This window comes from Chrysochloris asiatica, unplaced genomic scaffold (assembly GCF_000296735.1).
Source record: "Chrysochloris asiatica unplaced genomic scaffold, ChrAsi1.0 scaffold00179, whole genome shotgun sequence".
Taxonomy (NCBI): Eukaryota; Metazoa; Chordata; class Mammalia; order Afrosoricida; family Chrysochloridae; genus Chrysochloris; species Chrysochloris asiatica.
Window position 1 is genome coordinate 815,123 of NW_006408697.1, and position 15,374 is coordinate 830,496.

The 15,374-nt window shown below is 37.1% G+C and overlaps 1 protein-coding gene across 1 annotated transcript in view; it reads right to left on the reverse strand.

The window, feature by feature from the left end:
* Nucleotides 1-15,374, reverse strand: part of RYR2 (ryanodine receptor 2 (cardiac)) — a 786,033-nt gene that overhangs the window by 24,303 nt on the left and 746,356 nt on the right. Inside the window, exon 99 of the mRNA XM_006872010.1 lies at nucleotides 2,143-2,289. Within this exon, the coding sequence (XP_006872072.1) occupies nucleotides 2,143-2,289 (147 nt within the window). The remainder of the gene's footprint in view (nucleotides 1-2,142; nucleotides 2,290-15,374) is intronic.

Consider the following 15,374-nt stretch of genomic DNA (forward strand, 5'->3'; position numbering starts at 1 on the left):
ATATATATATATATATATATATAGAGAGAGAGAGAGAGAGAGAGAGAGAGAGAGAGAGAGATCTTGTATAATATGCATTTTAATGACTTATTTATCATGTTTATATTTCTAGTGATATCACAGAAATTAAAAATGTACTAAAAGTACATTATTTTTTCAATCTACTTCTTCTTGTTATAATTTACCTATATGCCCTCAATTGCAGCTACAAATATTGAATTAGGTCTTTTAAAATTTAGTTTACAATTCTCTGGAGAAAAAGCAAATTGCCTTAATAGAGCATTTAAATTTCCTCTTGTAAATGAAATGCAATAGCACTGCATATTCTATATGGTTTTCCTCCCAGAACTATTCAGTTCCAGACATCACTATCTTTTAGTGCCACTTTTCCACAAACATTTTGAAACACCCTCATATATCTGCAAATGAAAAACTGATACCTCAAAAATAAAATACCACAAAAGTTCAGCAATGGACTGAACATCACGTCGGTCCTTTTCTGTAAACATGCCACAGAGATAGCATCCTCAGTCCATGGACTATACAGGCATACATTTTACTGGGCTTTGCTTTATTGTGTTCCACAGATCTTGCATTTGAAAAATATATTTTTATAATTGGAAGAATTACTGTAATCTTGCATTCCAGAAATCTTATTTCTGTGTCACATTTTGGTAATTCCCACAACGTCTCAAACATTTTCATGATGCTCTTGCACACTCCTGGTGTGACTCCTGCTATGCCGCTCTAGGATCAGCACTAGTCTGCGAACCACAAAGTCAGTGGTTCAAACCCACCAGCTGCTCCTTGGAAATCCTGTACAGCCTCATCATGAGTTGGCACTTACCAACAACAACACTGCACAGGTAATAAACTATAGTATACTGTAAACATCTCATGTGACTGGGAAAATCGGTTATTTTTGTGAGTCACGTTATTGCAATATTTACGTTACATACGTCTTATGGTGGTCTGGAATCCATACCTCAATATCACCAAAGCATGCTTGGACTTCTAGTGTGATAATAGTGAATAATCCCTGGACTGCTAACCAGAAGGTTGGTGGTTCAAACCTAGCAGCAGCTCCTCAGAAATCCCATATGATTCAGGACCGACTTGATGTATGTAACAAGCACCACAACATGCCTGAACTATTTACTACCTGACTGGAGAATGAGTAGAGTACACTTACTACCACTGGAACATGTACATTGTAGACACATTCAGAAATTAAAGTGACATAAGCAAGAGCCATATACTGAAATTGAGAAGCCTTTTGTTCATGATTGTGAGTTTAAATGTGGACAGAGTTCAATGTTTTTGCTGGACTGTAAGATTTTAGGAATAAAGGACTCTTTGGTACTAACATAAAATGCGCTACACCCAAAGGCACTTGATGAATATAGAATGAATTACGAGAGGCATGCTTCTGGGATATGTTTTATAATCAAGGAAAGTTTTAACATTATACCTAGATTCCATTTTAATATTATATAGACCCAATAGTTTTTCTCCAAATTAGTATGAAATATTATTAGTATTTAATTCAGTTTTAAGTAGAGAAAAGAACAGATGACTATCCAGTTTTAAAATATGCCATTAAATTAGTGATGCAGCAGCTAATGTTTTGTTACCAAGGCAACTCGTGCATCAGAATACTGTAATATAAGTCTGGTTCCCCATAGTATCAAATGATGCAAACACTATATGAGACCAAAGTAATTTATTTCCTGAGCACTTATATGTGCCAGATTTGTGTTAAGGCCTCTCTCCATACTTTTATATTTAATTGTCACAAAAATGCTATAAAGCAGCTTCTTTGATCATTTCTATTTCACGAAAAGATGAAGCCAAAATTTACAGATCCTAAATAATTTATTCAAAGTCACAACAGCTACTTGTTTGAGACAAGATTTGAACCTAGGTCTAGGGGGCTTTAAACTTGTCAGTTGCTATTGTTTAAATGTGAAAAGTACAGCTCTTCCATTCAATATAAAAGGTTTTTTTTTTTTTTTTAATTTATTTTTTTAAAAGGCTTTTAAAATGAGCTTTTTCATTTGATGATGAATTTGTGTTTGTTTCTTTCTTTATTTGTGGCTTCTTTTGTTTCTGTGGGGTGAGGTGGGAGAGATAAGCTTTTACCTGTTTGCCATTGTGAGTTACAGATGATAAGATGGTTCTTAAAGTCTTGAATCCCATAGCGATGTCAAGAAGGTGAGCAGCGAAAAAAAAGTTGTTATAATGTCCCAGGATGGACATAGTCATATACCAGGCTAGGTAAAGGAAGGACTGTTAAGACAAAACAGGAGCCAGGGAAGAAGGGCATCAGAAAACAGAATGCATGACTATTATCAAAAACTACTCTGATTTCCCCTTGTTACAGTTACACCATTTCCTTCACCTTCTTAGAATATGTTTATCTCATTCTAGTATTGCTTTATTCTTTGTGTGCTTTGTTTTTACTTGGCTTGTTCTAAAAGGTTAAATGTTAATTTACTCTTTCAAAGTGACTCTATATATTTATCTTCTCCCAGAGCAGAATTCACTGACTTACTCCTTTACAGCAGGTTTCTCAAGCTTCGCACAACTGACGTCGTAGGCCAGAAAACTCTCTATTGTGTGGCTGCTCTGTGTATAGTAGTATTTTCAGCAGTATTCCTGGCCTCTAACTACTCAATACAAGTAACAATAACCCCTCCAGTAATGATAATGAAAAATGTCTTCACACATTAACCAACATTTTAAAGGGACAAAATTGGCCCCAGATGAGAGACACTGCTTTGCAGTATAACTAAGAATCAACCAAAATGCCCTGTCTCCTTCCTTCTCTCTCTCCATTTATTAAATCAGTGTTTGCTGAGACCTACTGTTTATAAGATATCATTTAGGGTGTTTTATTAACTAAGCATCAAACTTTGCATGAACCAAAGTAAGTCTAGCAAAAAAAACCCAAAAAAACCTATCTGATGTTTTTGAAGGTTATAGCAAACTTCATAATACAGAAGGCATCTTTGGTAGATATCTCCTGGATTATAATTGATTTACATAGTTTAGAATAAAAATATACTTTGGGGTACAATGAATAAAGTAAAATAAAAATATGATTGTTCCCACTTTTTGGACCATGGTCTCTTTTGCTTATGGCATGTTTTGCCAGTAGAATAAAGAGATACTCATTTGGGGGAGGGATATAAATCTTTTCTTTGACTATAACATATCTGCAACAAAAATGTTTTGGAAGAAGTCCAGCTAGAACATTCTTTAGAAGCAAGAGTGGCAAGCCTTCATCTCTCATAGTTTGGACATGTTGTCAGGAAGGACATCATGAATGGTAGACTGGAAGGGCAGCAAAAAAGAGGAAAAGCCTCAACGAGATGGAGTGACACGGTTTCTCAAACGTAACAATTGTGAGGATAATGCAAGACTGGGCATTATATCACTCTGTAATGCACAGGGTTGCTGCGAGGCAGAACCGTCTTGACGGCTCCTAACGACCGCATATCTATGAAGAAGAACAAAAAGGAGGCAGACAGGGCTAAGGTAGGGTAAGAGTTTGTGTGAACACTGTGGGACTGAAGCTAGATACAAAGAAGAAATGGTAAGAGCAGTTCAGACAGATAAGAGGACAAGACTGAGTGTGTTGGGGGAAAGGCCAGTACAATATAGTAGAGTAGGTTGAAGGGGCCTTGAAAAGTCCCAAGTTAGTGGACTTGGGGTGTATCCTATAGGTAGCCGGAAGCCAGTGGAGTATTCTGAGCTAAGAAATTGTACATGAAATGGGCATTTTCAAGAACTTCTTGAGCATCTACTAAGTGTTAGCTATTTAGATTGCTCATACAATCTCTCATTCCACCCTAGAAACCCCCATGATATGTAGCCCAAATTTATAAAAGAGAAAGGTGAACTAACCCAAGTCAAGCTTCAATTTTTTTCAGTGGAAGAGCCATTAAGTTAGGAGACTACCTGGCATGTCCAAGGGTGAGGTTATGTGAGCTATAACTGACAGCAATACTGGGAAGTGTCAAAAAGAGAATCACAGTGGAGAGAAAGAGGATCAGGAGTGGACAAATTATTAAATATGAGTACTGGAGGGAAAGAGGAAAAGAGGGCTATAAACTGAACTTAGGTAATAAGAAGAACAAAGAGACAGAAGAGAGTGGCTTTGCATGGCTGCTGGAACGGAGCACACCAATGCCCGAGTTAGGTTGCCTCTTTTTATTAAGCAGAATGGCTTCCATTATTACATTAGAAACTATTTGCAAGATACCATATTACCAAGTTAAGGTTCAAAAAGATAAACATTAACAAGGTTTGATTTTGAGCTCTTGGGAGAGTTGTCAAAGATACCTAGACAGACCCTTGAAAACAAAGATAGGGAAACCAAATGAATCAGATACAGATGATAGTCCTGAGACTGTGAGCTTCCAAGGAAGGGATAAAGAAATGGATTGAATGCTTACTAGGAGAGCTGAGCAGACGTCGACAAAAAGGAGAGACTGGTGACTGGTGCCCGCTGACCAGATTGATGCAGCCATCTTGAGATTTTGTGAAAGACTTTAGAGATAAGAAAACCTACTGGTGTTACTGAAATATATCTGTGGCTCACTGAGACTAAGGTGATTTGTTTTTTTCTTGTTCCCCACACTCCTCTGGTGACCAGAAGAAAGGCTGGCCCCCTCTTAAATATACCCACAGGGAAGTCTGGACGGGGTTGAGCACCATGGTTGTGGGTCCCACTGAAGAAGGGGCAAGCTGTCTGCATTGATCTTGTTCAAGTGGGCCCTGCTCCAGATGTGCAGAAACAGTCCTGGACTAGCTCTCACTAGGACACTTTGGGGGAGAAACAGAAAAGAGACTAGAGATTTGTTCAGCCCAGCCAGCATGATGTGGCCATCTATACAAGGTCGCTACGGGTCGGTGTCAACTCGATGGCACTTAACAATATGAAGCCCAAGGCACCTGGTATGGCACTGTGGGTTAATGAGCTGGACTGAAATGTTGGTTTGAACTGCAAGGTCAGCGGTTCAAGCTCACCAGCCACTCCTCCGGAACCCTATACAGGGTTGCTATGAGTCAGAACTGATTCGATGGCAATTAACAACAACAACATGAAGGCAAGAGGGCACTAGTTGGCACAGTGGCATACTGCTTATTAGTGGAGAAAAAGTGGCAACATTTGTTGTTTTTTTGTTTTGTTTTCTCATACCCCACTTGCCCTGGTGACCAGAAGTGTGGCCCGCCACCATCCACATATACTCCTAGGGAAGTGTCTGTTCTCCAGGCAAAGACACATCAAAGAACGTGGAGAGCTAGTAGCACCAACCTCACCATCTGGGACCAGGTATGGTCTATTACTGACTAGCAGAGCCAGTTCTGGTCAGCTCTGGGTTATAGGAACCTCGATCCCTCAGCTCACCTCTGGGACAGAAACAACCTGATCTCCCAACTGCTTTGGGGTCTGCATGAACTACTTCCAGATTGGGTGTCCAGAATAAACAACACCTAGTCATACAGGTACTCCTTCTAGGGTTGAGTGTACTGTCTCATCCCATACCCATCCAAGACATGAGGTCCTTGACTGGCAGGAGACCCCAGAATTTTCTCCTCTCTGGGTCTGGCACCTACTCTGTTTTTGGTGTTTTTTTTTTTTCCCCCCTTTAATTGTTTTTGTTTGTTTATTCTTTCCCCATTGCCTTGCTCGTGCTTGATTTCTAATATTTCTATCTTCCCTATAATTTTTCTTCTTCTTTTTTTTTTTTTTTGCTAATTAGCTTTTCTAATCATGTCCTTCTTTTCTTTTTTCCTTTCCTTCTTCTTCTTTCTTTCTTTTTTTTTTACTACTCTCCAGTCTCCTTCCTTTTTACTCAGTCCCCTCCCTAATTGTATTTAGGTCTATTTCTTTCTTTCTATTTTTCTCTTTTTTATTATTCTATTTTTCTCTCTTTGGCTTCTTTATTATTTTTCTGGATGTTGCCTGCTTTTTTATTTTCTTTAATATTTTCCTTTTTTCATTGTTGTTTGCTGGTTTGCGTTAGGTTCACTTTCTCTTTTGTGTATGTGTTTCTCTTCTTGGTTCACACGACAGGAAACAGCAACTGCATCCATATGGCCCAGCCACAACCAGGCCCTGCTGATTGGGCAACACCAACACCAATGCACAGCATCAAAGACAACAACCAACACCACCTAAATCCATACTGAACTGAAATGCCTGAACATCAAAGTAAGAACAGAGAAATCACACCCACCAGGAAGCAGTTGGGCGAGTGTTAAAAAATACACCAACATACAATCATCAACTTAATACAAATACACAACACCACAATGTGTAAAAAGCAGCAGACAATTTCTGTTTACATGAAGAAACAAGATGGAGTGTTTCAACCAAGAAACCTAGAGGAAGATCTAGAAAACATTTTGGGGGATAAAAAGGCATTGGAACTACCTGGAAAAGGATTCAAGAGGCATCTCCAAATGAATGACAGAAATGTCAAAGAAAATAAGGAAGACTTCAGGAAAGCACTATAGGAACAATTCAAACAAAACAAAGGGTTAGAAATAATACAAAACCTGATAATAGAAACCTGAAAGATTAATACTAAGATTTCAGAAATGGAAAATAGATTGAAAAGGCAAAGAAACAGACAGGAATAATAGAAGCCAGAATTAGTAAGCCTGAGGATAAATCTCTCATTACTAGTAAGATACGAGAATAATCAGAAAGAATAAAAAAATCCAAAGGAAGTCTAAGACACATGTGGGACACAATGAAGAGGAATAACTTATGGGAGATCAGAATTTCAGAACAGGAAGAGACCAACAAAAGGACAGAAAAGATACCTGAAGAGCTATTAGAAAACAGTTTCTCTAGCACACTGGAAGACAAAAGGGTAAACATACAAGAAGCGGAATGAACCCCAGGCAGGAGCACCCAACCACCACCACCAGAAAATCACCAAGACACATCATAATCAAATTCTCTGAAATCAAAGACAAGGAAAGAATCCTGAAAGCAGTTACGGAAAAATGAAAAGTTCCATACAAAGGAGAACCAATAAAATTAAGTTCTGATTTCTCAACAGAAACCATGAAATTAAGAAGGTAATGGAGAGAAATATAGAAAATTCTTAAAGAAACAAAATTACAACCAAGAAACATACATACACCCAGCAAAACTGTCCCACAAATACAATGGTGAAATTAAAACATTTCCACATAAATAAAAATTAAAAACATTTTAAAAAACCAGACCAACTTTACTGAAAATACTCAAAGGAGTCCTTTGGACTGAGAACCAACAAGAGCAGACAACAACTGGAGATTGACATATATGGCAGCACCACTCAGAATTCAGTCCAGATATATACATATCCAAAGTAAAATAAACCTACAAGACTGATATAGAGAATCAGAGATACCAATTTATAATCAAGAAGTTCAACTACAAAGCAAAACCAGGGAAATGTATAATTTTAGAATCCCAAATGGTGAGGAAGTCAAGTAGATTCAAAGATAAAACAGACTGTTTTAAATTGGGAAAAAAATTAATAAATTACGGGGTAATTGCAAAGAAAATATACCTTCATAGCAAATTAAGAAAAGGGAAAACAATGAAGTTTTGTAAATGCTAAAACAACAGCAGTGAAGAAATTGACAAGAATATGCACAAACAGAATTAATTCAGCACAGAAAAATATGTAGAACAAAGAAAACAGCAGCAACACACAAAAAAACCACACAGCACAAAGACTTTCATAATTCACTGCTGTTGTTGTTAAGTGCCATTGAGTTGGTTCTGACCCATAGCGACCTTGCATAGAGTTTCCAAGGCGCAGCTGGTGAGCTTGAACTGCCGACCTTGCAGTTCAAACTGATTTTGCAGTCCAGCGCATTAACCCACAGCGCCACAATTCATACCTATCAATAATTACAGTATATGTCAAAGAATTAAACATACCAGTTAAGAGACAGCGAGTAGCAGAATGAATAAGAAAACAGGATCTTTCAAGATGCTGTCTACAAGAGACACATTACACACAAAGACAAAAACAGATTAAGAATCTAAGTATGGGGGGAGAAACATAAATCAAAAATGAGCAGGAGTGGCAATATTAATTTCTAATAAAATAAAATTTAAGACAAAAGTCACTATAAGAGATAAATAAGGATATTACCTCATGTCAATTAAACGAGAGGATATAATCATAATAAATATTTGTGCTCTCAATTAAAGACCCTCAAAATATATTTAAAAAGTCTATGAAACTGAAGAAAGAAATGGATCATGCTATAATAAGAGTAGGCAATTTTAATACACCACTTTAAAAATAGGACAGAACAACTAGAAAGAAACTCAACAGAAAACAGAAGAACTGGAAAACACAATCAACCAACTAGGCCTCATAGATTTATACAGATCATTCAACCCAACAACAGTACAATACACATTCTTCTCCATATGTCAGGTCACAAAGCAAGTCTCAATATATTTTAAAACATCAAAATACTACAAAGCATCTTTTCAGACCACAATACCATAAAAGAAGGAATCAATAATAGGAAGAACAAGTAAACAAAATCAAATATTGCTGTAGTTAATTGACATCAAGTTGGTTTCAACTCATAATGACCCTGTACAGGGTTTCCTAAGAGATGCTGGTGAGAATAAAGATTAGAAAAGAAAGACATGAATTAGGAAACAGAAAAAACAATATAAAGAGTCAACAAGACAAGAAGTTGTGTTTGCGTGCCTTCCAACTTGAGGGACTCATTTTCTGGTACTATTATCTGACAATATTCTGCAATTCTTCATCATGTGTCAATATTCCATATTCTGGTACTGACAGTGAACTTGTCTTTTTTTCTTTCGAGTCTGTCTTAGTCTGTGAGCTCAGCTGAAATCGGTCCACCATGGGTGACACTGCTGGTATGTAAAATAACAGTGGTATAGCTTCCAGAATCACAGCAACATACAAGCCACCACAGTAACGGACAGATACGTGGTAATCATAAGGGATACTGGTCTATAATTTTCTTTTTTTGTGATAACTTTGCCTGTTTTTGGTATGAGTGTTATGTTGCTTCATATTAAATATTCAGGAGTTTTCCATCCTTTTATATATTCTGGAATAATTTCACTAAAATTTGTTTCAGCTCCTCTCTAGATGTTTAGTAGAATTCATCAGTAAAGCATCCAGATCCAGACTTTTTTGTTTGAAGTTTTCAAAAAACCTGATCATTTTCTCCTTTTTAAAAAACATATAGGTCTGCTCATATTTTCTACTTCACTTTTTGTTATAGTACATGGTGTGTGTCTAAAAGTTCTTTGTATTTCTTCTAGACTTTCAAATGTATTGGAGTACAGTTCTTTATAATATTATTATTACCCTTTTTATTTCCATTGGTTCTGTTGTCAAGTTGCTTCTTATTGCAATGCTATTTGCAAATCTAATACAATAAATCTAATACAATAAATCCTTCATTTATTTTATTAGATTTGGTTTGCCAGTTTTATTAGTCCTTTCCAAGAACCAACATTTTGTCTTGATGATTTTACGTATTTTTTATTTTTTCTGTTTTCTAATTAATTTCTTTCTTTTCAGTAGTTGGGAAATATCACCTTAGTGACAGAAATGCTGCTGGAGATTTCATGATAGAATTTTGTAAGACCAATGACTTATTCATTGACAATACCATTTTTAAACAACATAAAAGATGACTATCCACATGGACCTCACTGTATGAAATACACAGAAATAAAATGGACTACATTTGTGGAAAGCCATTGTGAAAAGCTCAAATCATCAGCCAAAACAAGACGGGAGCAGACAGTGAAACAGATCATAAGTTGCTCATATATTAAGAGTTCAGGCTAAAGCTGAAAATTAAAACAATTCCATGAGAGCCAAAATATGACCTTGAATATATCTCTCCTGAATTTAGAGATCATTTGAAGAACAGATTTGACGCATTACGCACTAAGGACCGAAGACCAGAAGAATTATCAGATGACATCAAGAACATCATACAGGAAGAAAGCAAAAGATCATTAAGAAGACAAGAAGAAGGAAACAACAAAAATGGTTGTTGGCAGAGACTGAAACGTGCTCTCCAGCATAGAGATGCTAAAGCAAATGGAGGATATGAAGAGGTACAAGAGCTGAACTGAAAATTTCAAAGGGCAGCTAGAGAAGACAAAGGCAAGTATTATAATGAAATATACAAAGACCTTGAGTTAGTAAACAAAAAGGGAAGAACATGCTAAGCATTTCTCAAGCTGAAAGAACTGAAGAAGAAATTAAAGTCTTGACTAGAAATATTGAAAGATTTTATGGGCAAATACTGAATGATGAAGAAAGCATCAAAATAAGATGGAACAAATACACAAAGTCAGTGTACCAAAAAGAAATGACCAATGTTCCACCATTTCAAGAGGTAGTATATGATCAAGAGCCAGTGATACTGAAGGAGGAAGTCCAAGGTACAGTGAAGGTATTGGCAAAGAACAAGGCTCCAGGAATGGATGGAATAGAAATTGAAATCTTTCAACAAACTGAGGCAGCACTGGAAGCGCTCAGTCACCGCTGCCAAGGAATTTGGAAGACAGCTACCTGGGCAACTGATTGGAAGATGGAAGAGTCCATATGTGTGTCCATTCCAAAGACATATGCCCCAACTAAATTTGGAAACCATTGGACAATAACAGTAATAGATCATACAAGTAATTTTTTGCTAAGAATTATTCAGAAACAGTTGCAGGATTACATTGATTGGGTTCTGCTAGAGGTTCAGGCTAGATTCGTATGGGAACATGGAATGAGGGGATATCATTGCTGACATAAGAAGAATCTTGGCTAAGTGCAGAGAATATCAGAAATATGTCTACCCAGTGGTTTAATGACTGTGCAAAGGGTTTCAACCTTGTGGATTATGACAAGCATGGACAACATTGCAGAGAATGTGTATTCTGGAACACTTAATTGGTCTCATGATGAACTTGTACATAGATCAAGAAGCAGTTAGCACAAAGAGACACGGACTGTTTTAAAATCAGGAATGGTGTGTGCAAGGGTTGTATCATTTCACCATACTTACTCAATCTGTATGCTGAGCAAATAATCCAAGAAACGGGCTTATATGAAGAAGAACATGGCATCAGGATTAGAGGAAGACTCATGAACAACTTGTGATTTGCAGATGATACAACCTTGCTTGCTGAAAGCCAAGAGGACTTAAAAAACTTACTGGTGAAGATCAAAGACCTCAATGTAAAGAAAACAAGAGTTCTCTCCACTGAACCAATAAACACCATCAAGATCAATGGAGACTGAAGTTGTCAAATACTTCATCAATTAGCAACACACATGGAAGCAGCAGTAAAGAAATCAAATGATGTACTGAATTAGGCACATCTGCTGCACAAAACTTCTTTAAAGTATTCAAGATCAGTGATGTTAGTTTTAAGAACTAAGGTGAGCCTAACCCAAACCATGATATTTTTTCAGTAACCTTTTTTGAATGTGAAAGCTGGACAATGGATAAGGGAACTGTAGAATAATTTTGATGTATTTGAGTTATTGTGTTGGAGGAGAATATTAAAACTACCATGGACTGCCAGAAAACCAAACAAATCTGTGTTGGAAGAAGCATAATTAGAATGCTCTTAGAAGCCAGCATGGCCAGAGTTCATCTCTTATACTTCAGACATATTATCAGTAGGGACCAGCCACTTGAGAAGGGCACCATGCTTAGGAAAGTGGAACATCAGTGAAAAAGAGGAAGACCCTCAACTCGATGGAGTGGGATTGTGACAAGAAGCAATGGGCTAAACAAAACAAAACAAAAAAAGAAGAAGCAATGGGCTTTATATTGCAACAATTGTGAGATTGGCACAGGACCAGGCGGTGTTTCATTCTGTTGTGCACAAGGTCTCTAAGAGTCAGACCAGACTAGATGGCACCTAACAGCAACATGCCTCATGAACATAAATGCAAATATTTTCAACAAAATCCTAGCCAGTAGAATTCAAGAACGTATTAAGCAAATAATGTATAAAAGATCAAGTTGGATTCTTACCAGGGGTGCAAGATTAGTCTAACATTAGAAAAGCAATCAGTGTAATCTACTATATAAATAAAAGGGGGGGGGGAATCACATAATCATATAATTGATGCATAAAAGGCATCTTATAAAATCCAATATCATCCATTCTTTATAAAAATGCTCAACCAAGTAGGAATTAAAGGGAAATTCTGCAACATAATTAAGACCATATATACAAATCCAACAGCCAACATTACTCTCAAAGGAGAGAAACTGAAAGCATTCTGTTTGAGAACAAGACCAGACAAAGATGCCCTTTATCACCATTCCTATTCAATATTCTGTTGGATGTTAGCCAGAGCTATAAAGCAAGAAAGGGAAGTTAAAGGTATTTAGATTGGCAAAGAAGTAGTAAGACTAGTGGCTATGAGTTGGGCTACTAACCTCAAGGTCAGCAGTTCAAAACTACCAGTGGTTCTGTGAGAGAAACATGAGGGTTTTGGCCTCAGAAACCCTATGCAGGGCTGCTGTAGGTTGGAACCAACTCCACAGCACAGTTCCACCACTACTATACAAAGAAAATCCCAAAGATTTGCAAGAAAAATATTGGAACTCATTGAAAGATTCCACAAAGTAGAAGGGTATAAGATCAATATACAACAATTAGCTGGATTCCTATATACTCATAGCTCTGAAAAGGAAATTAGGAAAACAATACCATTTACAATAGCCACTCAAAAGAAGAAATACTTAGGAATAAATCTAAGCAGAGAAACACAAGATCTACACAAAGAACACTACTCTAAGAAACCACAAGAGACTTATAGAAATGGAAAAATTTACCATGCTCATGTACAGGGAAGACTTAACATTTGAAAATGTCAACACTACCCAAAGCAATTCACAGATAATTATGCAATCCCAATCCAGAATCTAATTCTTTAAAGAGATGGAAAAAATAATCATGAACTTTTTATGTAGAAGAAAGAGACTTCAGGTAAGCAAAGCACTACTTAAGAGAAAGAACAAAGTTGGAGACCTCTAACTCTCTGATCTCAAAATTTACCAGTGGTCAAAACAGCCTGGTACTGGTACAATGAAAGAGACATAGATGAAGGGAACATAATGGAGATCCTAGAAGTAAATCCATCCACATACTGTCAGCTGATATTTGACAAAGTGCCAAAACATATTAAATGGAGAAGAGATAGTCTTTTCAGCAAATGGTGCTGGCAAAACTGGAAATCCATTTGCAGATGAATGAAACAAGACCCATATCTCAAATTGTATACAGACTCACTGTGGATTAAAGACCTAAATGTAAAACTTAGAACTATAAAGATCATCAATGAAAAAACAGGGACAAAGTTAGGGCCTCCAATACATGGCATTAAATACACTATCAAACATTTCTAAAAACACACAAATAGTAGAAGACAAACTAGATAGGCAGGCTTCCTAAAAAATCAGGCATTTATGTGCATCTAAAGATTTTGCCAAGAGTAAATTGGGAATCTATAGACTGGAAAAATTTTTGCAACAGCTTATCAAACAAAGAACTAATCTCTGAAATTTATAGAAAACTACAATACTTCTTTCTAAAAGAAAAAAACAATGCTGTTAAAAACTGTGCACAGGACCTGAACAGACACTTCACCAAGGAAGATATTCAGGCAGCCAACAAACATACGAAGGAATGTTAAGGACCATTAGCCATTTGTTATTGCTGTTGCTATGGTTCCAACTCACAGTGACCCTGTATACAATTTCCAAAGTACAATTGGTGGGTTTCAACTGCCGACTTTGTGGTTCCTAGTTCAGTGCTGATCCTGAAGCGCCATACCAGGAGTCCAGTGCCATTAGAGAGATGCAAATCCAAACAACAACGAGATAGCATCTCATCACAGAATTAATAACAAAGTTCAAAAAAACAGAAAACAACAAATGCTGGAGAGGGTATGGAGACTGGGACCCTCCATTTGCTGCAGGAACTGAAAAACAATTCACTTCCTCAGAAAGTTGAAAATAGGAATATTATATGACCCAGCAATTCCTCTACTTGGTAAATATCCACAACAAATTAGAGCCAGGACCAGTGTAGCTACATGCACACCCGTGTTTATCACAGCACTATTCACACACAATAGTACAAAGATGGAGACAGCCTAATAGCCTATCAGTGGAACAGTGCATAAACAAACTTTGGTACACACATACAATGCAATTCCACACAATGTTGAAGAAAAACCATTTAAAATGATGACTCTGAGAAACCCCTCATAACATGGATGAACCTGGAGAGTATTATGTTGAATGAAATTAGTCAATGACAAAAGGACAAATATTGTGTGAAATCACTATTGTAAAAATTCAAGAAAAGGTTTTTATAATAAAAGAAACATTCTTTGGTGACTCCAGAGGTGGGAGGAAAGTGAGTGTAATTCATTGGCTACAGGGTAGACACATGTTAACTCCAGTGATGGGGAGGACAATATACAAGAACTACGAGGGCAACATACAAGAAGAGGAAGGTTAGCAGAAGACTGATAAAGACAGGTCAAGACAGTGGGGTACACAAGGGCTAAAGGGGATACAGGTAAATAGTAATATATATACAGCCTTGGAACAACAAGGTTCTGTGTGTAGATACATGGGACAGAAAAACAGGATAAATGGGTATATATAGTTGTTAGTGCCACTGAGTCAGTTCTGACTCATAGGGACCCTGTGTAGGGTTTCTGAGGAGTGACTTGTGAGTTCAAATCAACCTGGTGGTCCAGTGCTATCCTACAGTACCACACCGGGATTTCATATACGTATATATCCCACAAATATATAAGAATCTGTAAGACCTTATTGCTACATACATATTTACTTTTCCTTCAATGTGGTGAAACATACAGCGAGCAAAATTATGGAAACTTCTTAAGATATTATCAAATATTTTAAGGCAATGAGTTGCTAGGTCTCGGAGCTCAGGACTATCGTCTCAACGGACACCACGGTCAACTGGCATAACATAGTCCACAAGATAATGTCCAACATCCTATGTCGGTGAGGAGCGGCTGGGATCTTTAAAGCTCATTTAAGCCATTTAAGATACAACTACTGGTCTCTCCACATGCAGAAGAGAGTGATGATAGTTGAAGAGTCTTATAATCAATTAATCCAATGGAATAATTGAATATGTGAATCCAATGGCATATATGAACATCAATCTCCACGACTCTGAGACCAGAAGAAATAGGTTGTGCCTGGCTAGGACTTCCAACTGTTTTGAAAGGAATAACATTAAAAGGGTCCCAGATAAAGTGGCAGATTATGTGGAACAA